The sequence below is a fragment of the Colias croceus genome, chromosome 18 (genome assembly GCF_905220415.1).
Source record: "Colias croceus chromosome 18, ilColCroc2.1".
NCBI lineage: Eukaryota > Metazoa > Arthropoda > Insecta > Lepidoptera > Pieridae > Colias > Colias croceus.
This window is the reverse complement of record NC_059554.1, coordinates 1,045,763-1,064,166: the sequence shown is the minus strand read 5'-3', so window position 1 is coordinate 1,064,166 and position 18,404 is coordinate 1,045,763. Positions and strand designations below refer to the sequence as shown.

At 33.9% G+C, this 18,404-nt stretch overlaps 3 protein-coding genes across 3 annotated transcripts; 1 reads left to right on the top strand and 2 right to left on the bottom strand.

Moving 5' to 3' along the window:
- The first annotated feature begins 400 nt into the window (after positions 1-400).
- LOC123699813 (all trans-polyprenyl-diphosphate synthase PDSS2-like) lies at positions 401-3,270 on the top strand. Its single transcript, XM_045646843.1, has 2 exons — positions 401-753; positions 1,565-3,270. The coding sequence occupies exons 1-2, from the start codon at positions 514-516 to the stop codon at positions 2,516-2,518; spliced, it is 1,194 nt and encodes a 397-aa protein (XP_045502799.1). The 5' UTR covers positions 401-513; the 3' UTR covers positions 2,519-3,270.
- Positions 3,271-4,537: 1,267 nt separating this feature from the next.
- LOC123699814 (all trans-polyprenyl-diphosphate synthase PDSS2-like) lies at positions 4,538-6,466 on the bottom strand (the record flags this gene model as incomplete). Its single annotated transcript, XM_045646844.1, has 4 exons — positions 4,538-5,099; positions 5,330-5,485; positions 5,813-6,119; positions 6,341-6,466. Coding segments are annotated over 4 exons (1,149 nt in total), but the record flags the coding sequence as incomplete, so codon positions are not given.
- An 8,773-nt stretch (positions 6,467-15,239) lies between these two features.
- LOC123699666 (exosome complex component RRP46) lies at positions 15,240-18,393 on the bottom strand. The gene is made up of 5 exons (XM_045646670.1): positions 18,249-18,393; positions 17,749-17,875; positions 17,433-17,541; positions 16,767-16,965; positions 15,240-16,113 (listed from the first exon to the last, which is right to left on the bottom strand). Exons 1-5 carry the CDS (start codon positions 18,343-18,345, stop codon positions 15,986-15,988), a joined length of 660 nt encoding a protein of 219 aa, XP_045502626.1. The 5' UTR covers positions 18,346-18,393; the 3' UTR covers positions 15,240-15,985.
- Between the last annotated feature and the right edge of the window lie 11 nt (positions 18,394-18,404).

Sequence of the window (18,404 nt, the reverse complement as noted above, 5' to 3'; positions counted from 1 at the left end):
TAATGCAATCTCTTAGAATAGTAGCAAATTGCACACTATAATATTATCTTATCGGAAAACGAAACAAATGACGATATTTAAGAAAAAAACGAAACCAGTTTAAATGGTTTAAACTCAATAATGAACTCTAAAATGTACGACAAAACAGAAAATAATTAAATATTCACTCAATTTCAAAAGTATCTGTGTATCTTTACATTTAATCCCATTTTAACTGATGTACCGGATGTACCCTACTTATGATAAAGCACATTACAAGTGTAAAATTTCCTTCGTTTTTAACAATTTAGGTACCTACCTATTCAATTTACTTTACTCGTCAAACATTAAACAAATATTTCCAAACGCAGCTGTCAAATCTAAAAGACATTGTCACATTGACAGCCGTCAGATATGGTCTTGATTAGAGGTGCAAGGACGGCGCGTAATAATTTTCAACACAATTAATCACAAACGTGACTGAAGTCGAGTGTAAATATCGTTGAAAATTTATGTTAGAATCAGTGCATCAACATGCCGTACGCAGTAATGAGACATTTACGCCGTACTCTAGTGTTAAGTCAACAAATCCGAGTCGAGAGCACCATGACCAACCTAACTCAAGAAGAATATATTTTTCGGCCTCCCTTCGCGCAGTGGAGCAAGGTTATTAAAGACGCTGAAAAGATTGTCGGATATCCAACATCTTTTATGAATTTGAGGTGGCTTTTGAGTGATGAATTCGCCAATTTAGCTATGCACCTACGTAAAATTGTAAGTAGAAATTTTACTTTATTTACAATAATTACACCGAATAGTCATTATATTTTCATGTATATTGTAGGCAGCTTAGGTTAAACACCATCTACTTATTCATTGCAATTATTTTTCCCTGTTTTATTCAATATACAAACTTAAGTTAGACAAGTTGACATGCTAATGCAACAGATATCTGTTAGATATGTGTAAATATGTTATTATTCGATACTTATTTAGCTATATTATTAATTTTATTTCATTTATAATCAGTATACAACATAAGTATTGTATATAAATAAAATTATGTGGTATTACACCACACATGTATTTATTATGTAATGATAATTTCAAGGTTAGTTAAAAGGAAGTAAGTTATACACTTGAGAAATTTTAAGGCCACACGAGTTTTATATAAATAACCATTCACACAAACACACTAAACAGAAATTCATGATTTTTAAGTACTCTAATTGAAATGTTATTGTATTGTCATGAACAAGTTGTTAATTTTCACGTATACTGAAAAACTTGTTAATCAAATAAAGTGAGATACAATGTTATGGTATTATATACAAATATTTATATAGTTATGTAAAAATTTTACATAGGTTAATGTGGTGTATAAGTAAATAAATAGCAACTTAGACCTATCTGCTTTGGTCAGATGCATTTTACATTCATTCCACTAATCTATATTGTGATATTAGAAATTTGGTGCGCCCAAGACTTTTATGTCTCTCAATGGAGTAATATAATTATGCACTAGCTACAATTACTATGGAGCCAAACATTTTAATCTAAAGCACTTTTTTATTTGTACTTGTAGGTAGGAAGCAATCACCCAATAATGAAAACTGCCAAAACCGTCCTATACAATGAACACAATAATCTACAACCATGGGGCCTTATTATTCTTCTACTATCCAAAGCTGTCGCACCAGCCTCATCGTTACATGCAAGTAATGTCGCCGAACAACAGAGAATGCTTGCCGAACTTACAGAAATGATACGCACAGGCCATTACATACACAGAGGCTTATTAAACATACCCCCAGAGCAGCGAGACGTTGCTATGGACTCTCTATACGCAAATAAAATTGCCATCCTAATAGGTGACTATCTACTGGTCACTGCAAACGGCATGTTAGCACGATTGAAGAATCAAGATTTATCGTATTTAATATCAACAGCGTTGCGTGACATAAGTGAAGGAGAATTCTTTGGTCCTAGAGATGAGCAAAACATGCCATTACCAAGCAAGCCAAAAGAAAATATAGTGGATAACTTCAGGATTAGCTGTGAAACCGTACCTTTGGATGTTAGCGACGTGCTAGGGTCGCCAGTAAGGGAATGGACGCTACGGACTTTATACAGTGGTGGTACCTTGTTCGGTAGAGGATGTCAGGGCGCTATGTACCTCGCTGAAAGAAGTGTCGAAGAGCAGAAAAAGGCTTTCCTCTTCGGCTGTCACCTGTGCTTAGCGTGGCAGGCAGCGAGCGAACTACACAAATTCACAAACACCAAAGAACATTATTCTTTAGTTAGTGCACCAGTTCTATTTGGTTTGCAGCGATTACCTCACTTACATGAAGAGGTTAACGTTAAAAATATCACAGAAGTTGATTATGTGGGTTTAAAAGAGGAACTACTAGAAACAGATGCCGTGGAACGGACGAAGTCATTATATAGCGAAAATGCGGACAAAGCCAGGCGCTACGCTGACTTGTTCGGTGACAGTGAAGCAGTAAGGACTATAAAGAGAATGATAAAGAATATATAGCAGGATTTTTCTAGAAAAATAGGAAAAAAACTGGTTGCCTGCATTTTTGTGTGGGCTTAGTACAAATTGAATAGGTAGAGAAATGTAGGGAGAATTTTCATCAAAATGTTGATAGGGAAATTCCATATAAGGAATTGTTCAAAAGCCTATACCTAACAATTTAAAAATTTTGACAATTATTAAGATACATAATCATCAAAAATTCATAAAAAAACATTAATCAGTTTTATTGAGATAAAAAAACATGTAAGAAAAAGTTTTTTTTACTTCTTTTTGTTTGTTTATTTTTTTTGCAATCATGGCAGGCCTTTTTATACATATAAATGGTTAAAACAAATTATTTACATAGTTGCATTGTTATTTATTATACATACAAACGTTGAAACTATGAAAATTAATTTATGTTGTTCTTTCAAAGTCCACATTAGCCGTTAGTTTTAAGATATTATTTATACTATATGTATGTCACAATGTTCTACTACTTTTTTTCATTTTTAACTGTTTATTTTTTATTGTTTTGTCTTTCTTTTTATACTGGCACAATTAACTGTATTTTCAATTCCACAGATTAGATTAGTAAAACCAATTACTTAGTTGTTTTTTTAATTTAGTTATAGTATTAAAATATGCTTAAGTTTGCCTTTTATTTGGAGAGAAGGAATTATTATGGTCAAGTTACTATAAATACCTATGTGATATTTCATAATTCTTAGAAAATTGTTAGTGTTGTGTAAATAAATTTATTGTGGTTTAAAAAATGTTTTTCATTTAAAACATCCTAAATACCTACTTACGATAAAAATATTTATCTAAGTACTTACTAGATATTGCTTTCATTATCATTATATCATTCATTCATTCATTCATTATAAGCCATCACGGCTTGATACTCGTAAATGCGTAAAAGAAAAATCCTGTTCGGAAAAAAATTAAATTCGCCTAGTAAAGCGTACGTATGGAGTAGGTACCGTATTAATATAACAGGTATCTATACATATAATAAATCTGTAGAAGGGTCAATTCTGTACATTGAAAATATTGAAAAAATAATAGTGTTAGGTACTTAGGTACTGGATCGATACCAAACCCAAATATGTGATTAAAAAATTTTTTGTCTGTCTGTCTGTCTGTATGTGAAGGCATCACGTGAAAACTAACGGTTCGATTTCGATGAAACTTGGTATAATTATACCTTATTATCCTGGGCATAAAATAGGATACTTTTTATCCCGGAAAAATACGTAGAAAAAAATCTTAATTTTTCCGCGCGGGCGGAAGCTAATATGATAATATGCTACCTAGTTAAAATTAATATCTTCAAGACTTGACGAAAAACCGCTTAATTTTAATGAATAAATTTGAAATATTAATTTCTAATGGGTCCGTTTTTACTCTGAGCTCTAAATACAGATGTTGAATAAAAATGACACGCACACTCATTTCCCGCGCATTTCGTATGACAGGTTAGAGAGCGGGAAAATGTATTTCATTTCATTACCGCTCCGGAATCACGGTGTCATACGATTTCAAATTTAATTATAATATTGATTTATATTTGACCTTTATAAAATATATACCTACATTCCAATTAATAGAAATCAAGAGATATGTCGATTTGTTTTTACGTAAATATTTTCTCTTGGCCTTCTCAAACTATTTATTAACTGAATTGAAATTATTTCGAAAGCTCTTTGCAACGTTGCGTTATTGCAACACATAATAATTGATTGTGACGGAAATCAATGATGCCTTTCGAAGTTGCGACGCAAAAGTCAGTCACAAAGTAATCATATAATTTTCAAAAAAATAACATTATTTTATTTCATTTTTTTTTTTGTTAGTAGTTATTAATTATTTCGGTTTTGATAAAAGGTTAACTCTTTATAATACACACAAGGTGCATCTCATAATTAATAAACCCCCTTTAAGGTGATCAAGATTCTTAAGGTTACCTGATGTCACGTCATGTCAAGGCAAGCACATCACACAATATAAACAATACAAAATAAAAGATAAAAACATTATTTCTCCATATATTGCAACGTTTCACCGTGTATAGTCAACGCCATTTTTTGGAGAGCCAACCTCGCGTCTTCAACGGGAAATTTATCACTATATTTCAGAACGGCCGCTAGTTCTTCGTCTAGAAATTTTGAAATATAATCCATAGATCTGGTGCCTCTTACCGCGTAATACAACTGCTTGTACTCTATGGGCCGTTTCTCTATTGCAGCGGACCATATATGGCCATAGAGCGAGGGATACTCCCACATAGCTATTATTACTGGCGCGCCAACCAAGGAGTATGAATATGGGTGTGTAAAGAAGTCCTTAATGTCGAGATAGAGTTGCCACATGATGGCTAAATGTCCTCCCAGCTTGTATGCGTCTCTCTCGAACTGTTCCCCCTTGAACGCGAGTTTCATAGCGCCCTGGCAACCCTTGCCGAGTAAACTGCCAGATGTGAGCATAGTCCGTAAGAGCCATTCGTCTTTGCCTTGACCCAGAAACGTGTTGGATCCCAGTTTGGCTAAGTTATCTTCGTTCTCCCAAAGGTAGTTGCTGGTTACTTCATTGGTTGCTAAATACACAAACTTTTTTAATCATCATTATTATCGAAAACAATCTTATATTATGGCCTTTGAACCCGCCATTGTAAAGAATTAAAAAAACTTTCTAGCCTGCAGGGCATCGAAGTATTCCAATAGGTACTTTTACTTTTGATCGACATACTTATTTCATCTATAAGTTGTAACTACCGTAATATTAAGAAAAACTTAAAGCATATTGTTGTTATGTAATTTAAGTTACCTTTAGGTTTGCTCGGCAAGGGTTTATGTTCATCATCGTGATCCCCAATAAAGTCGCCTTCCACCAGATCTCTTAAACCGGTCGAGATGAGCTCAGTTACTTCATTGTTTCTCAATCCACCGAGATGCTGCAAACACTTAGCTAGGAGGTAATCGCCTGCACATATTCATGGATATGAGGATCAGAATCATCTTGCCCAGTAATAACAGGTATTTAATGTATAAGAGAGGGAGGTAACAAAATTATGTTCATGTAAAAATCACCTTTTTATAAGTACCTACAACATTTTTTCATAAATATTGTAGGGTACATATACATATCATGAATTTTTAGCAAGCCTTTAAGAGACTTTTTATCAGCGCAGACAAACGAGCACGTGAGTCGCGTGATGGTAAGGGATTGCGATCATAAGCATTCATAATGGAAAATCTCCAGGATATTTCAGTTCCGCTAACTACCTACAATGAAAGAATGAAACATTACCAGTTAGCAACACAATCTTGTTCCCATACAGCAAGTCCTTATACTTCTCTCCACTTTTTTCTTTATCCTGAAGATTAGCCATCGTCTTATGTATCAAATGCCCCGTTCTTTTCATTTCCACTATTTCGGCAAGTGCTCGTTGAGAGTGTAGAACACCGGAGTCATGATAATCGCCAGTATACCGACTACTGTCGAAGCCGGCGGCCTTGGACACCAGGAGAATGACCAGACCAACGGATTGAAGGTTACTTTTGGAACCGATCAACAAATTTTTGGCTGACTTGAGCAGAGGATGATTGGTGCCGACCTAATAACGTTTAGCTTATTTAGAATAGGTAAAGAGACATGTTTTATAATGTTGAATATCTACAATTTGATTATTTTTAAAACATCATTTCTGTTCACATGTTAGTTAGTTGTTACTAAACTATTAACTAGGTAGGTACGTATAGAATTTTGTTAATCTATTGTAATGTGATATGTGCATATACCTAGTACCAACTACCTACACAAAAACTATTAACTGACCAATTTTCTCAAATGTATAGCGGTATTCGCAATCTCATCATTGAGCAGCCAGCGCAGGTTCAGGAACGATGTAGGGTAGCCTACAATTTGCTCAGCTTCCATCGTGACGTCACGCCAGTCCAGTTCTTCGCGTGGACCATGGCGCACGTGACATTGCCGGCTATATCAATTCATTATATTTATCCAAGCATAGGCCAAACAGTATCGTTACACACACAGATTAATTTATATTATTGTGCAAACAGAACTTAAATAAAAACAGGATAAGGATCGCGCGACGAAGCTCATCTAAAATGTACGTGAAAGAATCCATGGGCGAAAGCTAGTATGTATTAAGTAATAAAGAGGTTTGGGCGAGTTCCAAGCAGAAATTAAATTAATAAGTGGTAGCAAATGTTAAACATACATGACATAGTGGGTCAGTCCCTGCTGGAATCATGGAGATAAATAAAAAAAGACTAGTGGCACTCGGGGACTGCCGCGGTAAAGCTATTGCATAGCATGCCTTCAAGCCACATCTCCGAGCCCATCGGAGTGGGGAGCGTGAGGTTTTTTCGTTACGGAATTTCTCGATTCGGTCCCCGCGCTCAAGGCCCGCGATAGAAGCTATGCAATAGCTTAAAAAACTTCTTAGTTTGGAAGATAGTCTGCGTACACTAACAAAATGAATTGGTGGATTAAATCTGCAATCAATACGGCTAGGTAACATGATAAAGCTGAATAGTTAGCAAATCTAATTAAATGAAACTTGGCTAGTGTTTAAGCTCTGGGCCTTCTATAGGAAATCAATAGAAAAAATATTAATAATATTATAACACACGTTTTTGAAGGTTTATGTGATAAAATAGACACGGACATTATCTTACTGTAAAAACGGCGCTAAAACCTAGTCCCGAGGAAGGTTTTAGTGTGTAATAGCGGGCGAAGCCGCGGGCGGAAAGGTAGTAAGTATCTACGTATTACATAAAAGAAGAGTTGTTGGGTGACAATTGTCGTCGTAAACAAAATTTAAAACGCAAGCAACAAGCAGTTAAATTGAATAATATATCCCATTATTTACACCATTTATGTTCCTTATAAAAAACGAAACGCACCTGAACTTATTTCCCAAAACGGACGCGTAATTAACAGTTGCCGATTTGAAACCACGATAGTAAACACACCGTTTTGAATTTAAACAAAACTTATACAATCTCATGCCGGTGTAAGACGCTAGCAGATTTCTCGATAACATTTTGCGGTTTACGGCAGATGTAATTTTCTTAATTGACAGCCATGTTGAAAACGTCTGTGACACAATCATGCAAGAATTAAAAAAGAATTGGCGCGAAAATGTGTTAAAACTCTTTGGTAAAAAATTATTACGAATGAAAGAAGAGGTACTTAAACTAGAATTAATTCACACGTTCAGTGCGTTCAATTAACTAGAATTTTAATTTTTATCCATAGGTGAAATTTCTTCTTGAAAGATTAATAACTGCAATGGAATGAATGGGCGTTTAAAGTAACGCTTCAATACAGTAAACAACACGAAATCAGCATTAGCGTTTTGGGTATAAATTTGCCGTGCTAGTCTGATAAGATCACAATAAGTTAGCTCCTCCTCTCCGCAAATCCGTCTCCGGGGCCAACTCGCCACTACCCAGGCTATCCAAAATTGTAAATAAATACAGTGATAAAATCGACATCTTCTTCCACACACCCAACAAGCTCCGTTCTATAGTGAAGGATATACAAAAATTAACACCTTAAATTGTTGTCGTCATCATAATTAAATAATTCTTGTTCTTATTCTTTTAATAATAAAATAATAAGTATCCTACTTTTAAGAAATAGCTCTGTATAATTGGCGCATGCTGTGTTAACCTCTAATTATTTGTTACTTTAACGCAAGAACTATATATGTTATGTAATATTTATATTTAAGAATCATTGTTAACAAATGTTGGTTGACCTAATAAAATAAATAAATAAATAAATAAATAAGTTCTAGAAATTGCAATATTTGAGGCTTTCGAGAAATACCTTCTAATGCCGCAGTTTTAATTTACTACTAAAGCCAGCATTAGCATTTAGCAAATCGTTTAAACAACTTTACATGATTAAGTCTACAATGTATAATTATACCTACTCCATTAAAATTTACGAACTTCCTAATACAATTAAGCAAAAATAGATTCTCACTAGGTAGTATGTAAATACTATACCTACCTATTCTTAAACCCCTGCCACTTATTAAACACACAAGCATGATACCTATTTCCAAAACGAAATTATTAATTAACCCGCTCCGTCAACACAAAGGTTAACATAAATTACAAGTTCAAATGTTGAAATGTCACGGAGACGCGGTTGATTTCTGAACGCGAACGATTTTCTCGCGCACGCATCAGCCATTATCGTGTTGGACGTCACTTCCGCTGACATTTTAAATCAGGAAGCTCGGAAGAAATTGGTCAGGCGCGCCAAATTGTTTCACGGTGCGCGATTCGGAATTCGTTCATCCGTTTTTAATGAATGCCAACAGGATTATTTCTTTAACAACCCTTAAACATCCTGTAACATTCTTGATAAAATTGATATAATTAATTTTAAATTGGTTAGATTGATGTAAATTTGCCATAATATTGTAAATATCACGTTCACAATTATTAAGAAAATCTTAGAAGAAAATTATCAAAAACAAATTATTACAATTTTATACATACCTTTTAATTTTAAAGGAATATTACTGTATGTAAGTAGGTATTTAAACTATGTTCTTTCAATTTCATGTTATTGTTACAATAAAATCTGTAAAAAAAATGTTAAATAAGTATTGTTTTAGTAAAGACAAGTTTGTCTTTTTAAGAATCTCATAATTTGTGATTCACGATGAGATGAACACATTTGAAATAGGTCCTAAAAACATGTTATAACAAATATCGAAAGTAAAAATGTCTACAATGCAGGAACAAAATATAATTACTCGATGTATCGTAGTTAGGTACCTACATCATGATAGTAGTTAGTCTCAATAAGTCTGTAAGCATTTTATATGCACGAACGATTTAAATATAGAAGTACAAAAACGGGGTTGCCACAATTAAAAAAGGCTCCCACTATAATTAACCTAAGCGCTTAAATGCTGGCCGTTTATAATTACGTCTAAATAATACAGATACGTAAGAAAATGGACTGAATAAGGGTTTTGTATAATAAGTGGCAGGGTTTAATCGATGGAAACGAATTTAATCTTGATTCGATCTCGCAGATGGACCGACAGAAATGTCTTAGTGTTGTTTTTTTACCCTGCACCTTTAAAATTAAATGTTGGTACGATGTTACATAAAATTGAACTTGAGAACTTGTATTTATAAAGAAGTACCATCATTTCAACGATGTTATGGTTCGCATTATTTAATTAAAGAATTGTTGTAACTAGCTTTAAAAATAGACTTCACTGCAGTAGGTAATGGTAACATAATTAAACTTTATTTTTAACAGAACCAATATTGAATTTATGTACAATTTTTCCTTAGTGGAAGTACGTGATTTTAAAGCTATATAGTCTACTTTTTTAAACACACACAAACTCATATAAACCTACAGGTATACAATATAATCATAAACGTTCCATCAACTGATACTCTACAAGTACATAACCGTTATTAAATTATATAGTGTTACCATATAACGAGTTCCCAAAAAACCGGGATAATAAGAGGGCGTGGTCGCTCGCGAGCCTACTGGTTACTGAGCCGTAAATCTGATGCCTTGTTATTGCCGATGTTTTTGTAATGGGCTCGGAAGAAGTATAATACCTATAATATAGAATACCTGTAAGTATATAAAACGAATCATTAGGCAGATGTAACAAATAGTTATTTTATGACACGTAGCTAGAAATAAATTTTCATTTCATTTCATTTTAGAATTTTAGAATCGATGATTTTTGCTTTTGTTTTTTTTTTGTAGAAAGTAGGTACCTACACAGATACGTGTGTGCTTAGATTACACAAGTGTGTGTGTTAGTATTTAAAGAATCATAAAAATATAATTGGTACAATAAATGAGTAAGTTACCTACCTAAAAAATAAACAAAGATATTAGATACGCTAGATAATATTTTTTTCTTAAATTTAACCGTCAATGAATTTTTATTCTTACACTCAATTAAATACATCATTGATAGAAATAGACAATAACAGAAGAATACATAACATTTAAACAATTCACGTCCCAAACACATTCAAACACAAAATAGCCATTTACTCCCGGGATCAGATAACATATAAATTAAATCAGAACCTTGGGAATGATGACATGCAGCTTTCAAAACACGACCTATCGTCTATCTGGATTCTAGGACACCAGTCACCTACTGGCGATCCGACACCGTGGGAACGAATCTGTGGTAAATGCAAAACGCGCGAAACTAATGTCAAAACACATCGCAAATAGGCGCATTTATATAATCTGTATTCTGTGAAAACACACGTTCAAAATATGTTCAAAATGTTATTTCTAATGTTTGGGACAGGTAAATCCAAACTCAAATATTTATTTATTCAATTAGACTTCTTCTAGAATATTAGGTATATTGTTTCGCTACTTACCACTGCTCCATTGGGATAAAAAAAATATTAGCCGTTTGTCACTTTGATTTTCACTGATGAGAGTTTAATTACATTTTTAAAAGTTTGGTAACAATAAAGACAATAAGTTAGAGAATGAAGTTCTGACTTCTGTGACCCTTTGTTTATTTAATTTAAAGATTTTTCTTTTCTTTCACACTTTAGAATCTTGTATAAAGTCAATTAAAATCAATTATTAGATATGATACTAATAAAACACTTAACTGTTTAGTACTCCAATATTTAACAAAATAAGACACAAATCTTAAAGACGTTCTCGTTTAAAACATATTCAACGAATCGATGTGCCAAAGGTAAATACAGTATAATAATTACATAAGCGTTTGTTATCTGCTCACGATATCATAGAAATTTAATTGGTGTCATGAATCCGAACGCACCCTTCACAATAATTAGAAGCCTGTAACAGGTTTATTAGTTCCAAACTGACCTTTTGTTTTGCGATTTATTATATGTACTATCGAACATGCTGAATAAATTGGTGCTAATAATAATCTAAGTAGCGTTTAACACATTATAGGATAAGTTTTGTGAGGAACGTTTCTCAACGTTTTATAGTTTAGCACGATAACCGCCAAGCAAAAAAAGACATCATTCCGTTCAGGCCATGTCGGTCAATACTGCCCGACAACTTGACTTTCCGTTCGGGCCACGTCGGTCAACGCTGACCGCGTTTTAGAAGTGTATTCAATCAACTCGTACAGGCCGTAGGACAGGGCTATCAACAATATAGTCATATGTATTGACCCGCGTGGCTCCGTAGATACGGAATACCATGTTGGTTTTCGGAAAATGTAAAGGACTTAGAAAAAATAACATAAAAAAGTAGCTAAATTATTTTTCCGCGAAAAATTATTATAGTTTGCTTAGCAGGCAGTGTTCTGACTTAAAAAAATATTATTGAAGCACAGAATACATAATAATTAGTAGCCAACTGCCAAGGTAGTAGCTAAACGCTACAGAACGGACACTCTCCACCTCCCGCCAAAATTAAACACTTACACAACCCCGCACGACCATGCTATAAAATAATGGTCCGCATTTTTCTGCAAGGACGATACGCAACGAAGATAGACAACATTAATCAAATTGACTTACAGTAATTTTATTATTTTGGATTTGTGATTATCGTTTTTCGTAGAAAATGGTTAGATATTGTGCTGTTTACGGATGTATTTCATCAGAAAAACGCGAATTTTTTTACGCTAGTCAAAAATGTGCCAACCATAAAGCGTTAACACACACATTTGCAGTCTCTACAGTGCGACTGTCAAAACGATAATTTTGTATGGAGTGTCCGGGGTGTGATTGAAGTGAAACTTCTTTATCGGGGTTGGAAAAAATTTAGTGTAACATTTTTTCGTTACGCGTGACATTTTTCTGTTACGCGCCATCTTTTTCTTATCCCTACCACGCGTGATTCGACGTATTTCTCTAAAGTTGCATATAGTAAATTATTTTTTGAAAAATAAGGTCATAAAGAAGTTTCACTTCTTACGTGTGTACACAAGTACACGCACACATTTTTTATCTATAATATAAAATTAAATCGCAAAATGTGTTGGTAAGCGCATAACTCGAGATCAACTGAACCGATTTCGTTAATTCTTTTTTTATTACATTTCTTGAAGTACGAGGATGGTTCTTATGGAGAGAAAACGTAAAAATGTACCACGGGCGAAGCCGGGGCGGACCGCTAGTAATTTATAAAATATAGTGTTTTGACAAAATTATGTTATTTTATTCTTGGGGATGAATGAAATTTAAAGTTTTTTTTATATAATTATTATTGTGACATTAAATACTTAGTAATTTTATCACTAGAAGATAGAATCTGCAGGCGCCTGTATCCAGATCGGGGAGGTTGAATATTTTCTTCTTCGAGAAGATCAAATTCTATTCTTTCGATCTGGGTCATTATTTCTTGATTAATATCGGAATCATCCATGATGAAATAGGTATAATAAATTAATAGACGTTTTAAAAGAATAAACAATACTCAAAACTTATAAAATTAGCGTATGTCGTAAACAGTCAGTCATGCGCAAACGCTTGCATTCGACTAATCAAGTGCGGCCGCGCGACGGGGGTGACCGACACCTCGACCCGCGCGGCCCTTTGCAACGGAAAACTCGCTTTTACGTCGCTAGGGGCCATGTCGGGCAATACTGACCGACATCGTATAACTGCTTAAATACTATTCAAAATCAATTTTTAATAATTTTCACATATTTTAAGACATAAAATAAACGTATTAATAAAATAAAAAAAATTCGCAAAATTTTATCAGAACTGTAATTTTTGGTTGGCCTGAGAGGAAATTTTGATGGCGGGCAGCGTTGTCCGACATGGCAGTTAACGTGTTAGGTATTAGTTGGGTACAGCGATCTCGATGAAAATTTGGTATCGATGCAATTTTTGGAGATTTACCTATATTTCTGTAAAAATTCACTGTTGAAAAAAGGTTGATCGCTTGAAAACCGTAGAATCCTATTTCAGTAAAATCTGTTCAAGTTCATTGTTTGAATCTGGAAGTCTCATGGACGTAAGAAGAAAACTTTTTCACTCAGTACATTCGACTTTGGTTATATAAGCTATATTGTTTAGATGTAATGAATGGACGTAATATAAGAAAATTTAATATTATATTATGTACCGTACCCATAGCAATGAGGCATAAAATTAAGATAGACAGTCGGACATCCTGATTGTTTTGTTGTCCTGTATTAGTGCATAAAAGTAAAAACTAATAGCTCCTTACCGATGCAACTGGGTGATTGCTATTCAAATCAAATTCACAAACGGATCCCGGTAAATAGAGCAAAAATGTCGCTCGCTAACCATCACTGGCGACATTAAAATGTGCAGGCGGCACTTTAACGTTCGCCATTTGCATCAAATCGCGTCGATCGGCCATCTTGGTTTTTTTTTCCGCCAATACGTATCTTTAAAGAGGCTCGTGGTACAATAAGTGCAGCGTGGAACATTTGGAAATGTAATCTAAAGTGTTGTACTTATACGAAAATTTACTTTCCTACATACGCCGCGCCCGTCATGAAACGCAGTATTATCACAATTTCTTATGAGGGTATTTATGGATATTTAATTATTATAATTAATACAAAATTTTAAATAGTTTATTAAATAATAAGTACGGTAAAGAGTCCTCTCTTTGTTGTAACTATTATGGATAGATTTTAACTTTTACTTAAATAATAAGATATTGCAGCTTCAGGAAGTAGGAATTCCCGACAAAATGCCTGGGAACTTGTCATCTAGCAATCGGGTTTTCCTTTGTAAATTACTCTTATTCATCAACAATGCGTACCTAAAAATAATAACTAGGTATTATTCAAAATTCAACTGCTCAAATAAATCAATACCATTTGAGAATTGTTATGTTATGAAGAATTCGTAAGTACCTACCGACACAATATATCTATCTATCAAAGATCTTCAAACCCCAGTGTACCACAAGCCTAACTCGAAAACAATTTATTATGCGCTGCCCCGCATTGTTTATATTCGGTAGCGGCAGCGCAAAGGATTGCATTCAATTATTTTTGTTTATAACTTAGACTATGATTTGATGGTTTCCCGCCGTTTTCCTTTTGATATTTAAATTCGGGCTTGAACTTTGAAAAATAGGTGGGTATCACAGATAAAATAATACTATACTAGTAGTATTATGCAGCATTATATTGAACCCACAGAACAATAAAATTGAACCCTTTTCACAGAATACTTATATAGGTACACGTGTCTTAAAAAATTATCATTCAGTTTATTGATATTTTTTACCCTATGTAATCAAAGAAAGGTGCGTATCTATTTTTAAAGAGCAGCGTGATATTCAAGACTGAAAATTTTGATAAAGATAAGTTTGTAGGTCATTTTGACCATACCTACGTAAGGCCGTATTCAGAAAGAAAGTTGGAAAATTATAAGCGCTTACCGGCGCTTGTCAGCGCTGGTTCGTTCTACATAAAGGAAGCAGGTTGAAGGAGACCAAGATAAACTTTATATGGCAGCGCCCAGCGCACTGATGGTCGGTCAAGTTCTGCAACCGGCCTAAAATATTCTATTACTACTACACCATTTAATTTTACAATATAGGTACTAAGTTTTTAACGAGGAGTACGCTACTCATTAAAAATACGCGTCGCGGATCAGTCGCGTCGCAGTCAATTTATTTAGATTGTAGATTTACGTTTATTTACTAAGTACTTACTTATCGACGTACAAAAAGTGAAACAAGAAAATAATTATTAATGATTTATTTAAAAAATGTCACAGTAACATTCATTTTTAATTATAACGAGGGAATATCTCTTAATCAGTCAAAACAACATCACTGTTAGGGTTGCCAGCCATTCTATAATGAAAAGTAATTCAATTCAATTTTATTTTATGAATGGCAGTGCTGCGTTGCCACAATTTTGCCAATGTCACGTTGTGGATAGTTTTACATCTCACAGATTTATAAGAAGCTCAAATGTATCAGACAAGCGCAGATATCTACAACAAAAAACAAATGACACACACAATATATAGAAATTACCAACACCAAGATAATTTAATTGTTATAAGTAAAGGACGAACAATGAAAAGTATTTATTATCGTCGTACTAAATGTCATTTTCAAAATATAAACGCAAAAACGAGAATATTTCCCTAAGATTGAAATAAGTAAGTTAAAAACTTACCAATTCCCATTATTAACTCAGGCCCCGGAACCACAGACACAATAGAAAATCTATTGTGTCGATCGGGCCGCTTGGGGCTCAATGGGTTATAAACGAACATTCAAAGTAAGTAAGAGTTTATCATTACAATATTTTTCCAGATTCAAACAATTAATTATATTCTATTTGACTCAACTCAATATCGCATCCAAATTTATTTAACAATATCCCAAAAGCTAAAAATGTACATGCACTGGCAACCCACACAATCAAACGCATTATTCATTAACTGGGTTGCCAGTTAATGAATAATGCCTACACTATCATCCAATCACACCACAGTATGTTGCGACTATTTCTCTATAGAACTTAAAGACAAGGTCGCTGGCAGAACGGCATCGGGCCATCGCTTCGTCGTAGGTATCTTCACTGAAGGTGCCTGTTGTGAAACCTGTTAAAAAGAATTAGTATAAAAATCAAACAAATGAAATAAATTTTAAATAAACAACTATTTATATTTTATTATATTTATAATCTATACTAATATTATAAAGCTGAAGAGTTTGTTTGTTTACACACGCTAATCTCAGGAACTACTGGCTCGATTTAAAAAATTATTTCGGTGTTAGATAGCCCATTTATTGAGGAAGAATACAGGCTATATTATATAATCACGTTAGGACCAACAAGAGCGGAGCATTGCGGGTGAAGCGGGCCACAGCTAGTTTATAATACATATAAACAGTACATCTCTTCAAAATAGACCTGAATCTTAATTTTTCAAAATAAAATATACCCAAATATAGTTCATACTCCTTGATAAATTAAAGAATAAAAAAAAAATTCATCATTCATTCATTCGATCACTAAGCAAAATTCGAACGCAAATAGATTTTTTTGTGCATTTGAATGCTGTAAAACTATTTATCAAAAGCATACAATTTTCTATGAGAAATGAGCTATTCTGAACTTTTAATGAATGAACTGAACTGTTAATTCCATTTTAACACTATTACTAGTTTACTTATTTATGTAATTTCTCAAGCCACCAAAATTACACCATCATACCACTGAACATGTATAAAAATACCAATCTCGACTCACCCGTAACAAAATCCTTATTCCGACTCTCAAACACAAAGTACATCACCGCCGCTGCACTCTCAACTTGCTCATGTGTCGGCTCAAGCACGAGATCCCCACGAGCGTCAACCGCACAGCTGACTGCGGCGACTGTATGCCGCATGGAAACACCCGCGTTGAGCAGCGCTAGGCAGGTGCAGTTCACTGCGCAGGTGAGAAGCTGGAATGTGGAATAGAACTTATAATAGAGTAGTTAGTACTTAGTAGTTAGGTAGTACTAAATAAAGACTGTGTTATGTTGCCCTTTCCTAACACTGTGTTCAGTGCCAGCGTTAGGGGGGGGGCGTGATGGGGCGATGGCCCAGGGCGACAAATTCTGGGGGGTGCCAAGATCACTAAAGGAAAGATGAAATTCTTAATATAATTTTACTTGAGATCAGCAAAAAACTAACACTTGATATGGTTACCCTCAAGAAGGCGCCACAATATTTTCGCCCGGGGTGTCAGTGGCCCTTACGCCGGCACTGACTGTGTTTAACAAGATGTTCATGGAAGTTTATTACACAGGTTGGAAGCTAAAATGTGGAAAAGTTGAATCACTTTATTTCTAGGGGCTGAAATATCATGCATATGACTGGGTTCAGGAGAACTTTCATATTATGCACAAAAATAAGACAATTTTCTTACCCCACCAAAATCCTCCAATTCTTGTATAGTCACTGTTATTCCCGTTCTAGGATACAAACAACCCAATATTGATGTTTCACATGTTTGCCTTATTACATTCTCCTTAAATCTGAAATAGATAAAGAATATATTAGCACACGGTATTCAATTTTTTTGTTTAGGTGTAAATTGAGTGTCTTATCAATTAAAAACTAGAAAAAATAGCAAAATTCATAAATGGCTGTATTAAGGTATGAAAATATAACAATATTCATTAAATAATAAACATTTAATGTGTGAAATAAAAAACTGCATATTATTTCACACATTGACTTACCTATCACCAACTGATGGTTTTCCGCCTTTACAGCAGAAAAGTACATCTAAAGTAGCCTTTTCCACACTTTGACTTGTTGTTTTTATATCTAGAGGTCCATTTACACTAACAAGCACTACAGTTTCTCCTGAAATTCAGAGTAAATTATAACTTAGGTACCTAAAACTTTTTAAAGAATTTTTGGTACAAAATGAATTTGGTACACTAATAAGCTAAATAAAGTTAGTCGCTTTATTTGTATAGAACTATTATAATATAGTTTCAATTATAATAATATTAAAGAATAAATGTTAAAATACAATTCTTTCATGCAACTATGGAGTTCCTTGCCAGTTCTTCTCCATACGTACTGCTTTCCGAATCGATGGTAATTGTTAAAATATGTAATGACGATTCCAAAGTGCTTCTAAAAGAAGTCTAATTGAATAAATAAATGTTTGAGTAGGTTTGAGTTTGAGTTTCAGAAATTTGTATGTAAAATCTAACCACAACACACATACCCTGTGACAATATTGCAGATCCATCGGATTTACTAAGATAATTGAGTTCACATTTCATAGGTTTTAGTTTAAAATCCTTTAATTCCTCCGCGACCATTTTAATATTTGTTTTTATACTTTTACATAGGTAGATTTCACATAAACATACCTACCTAA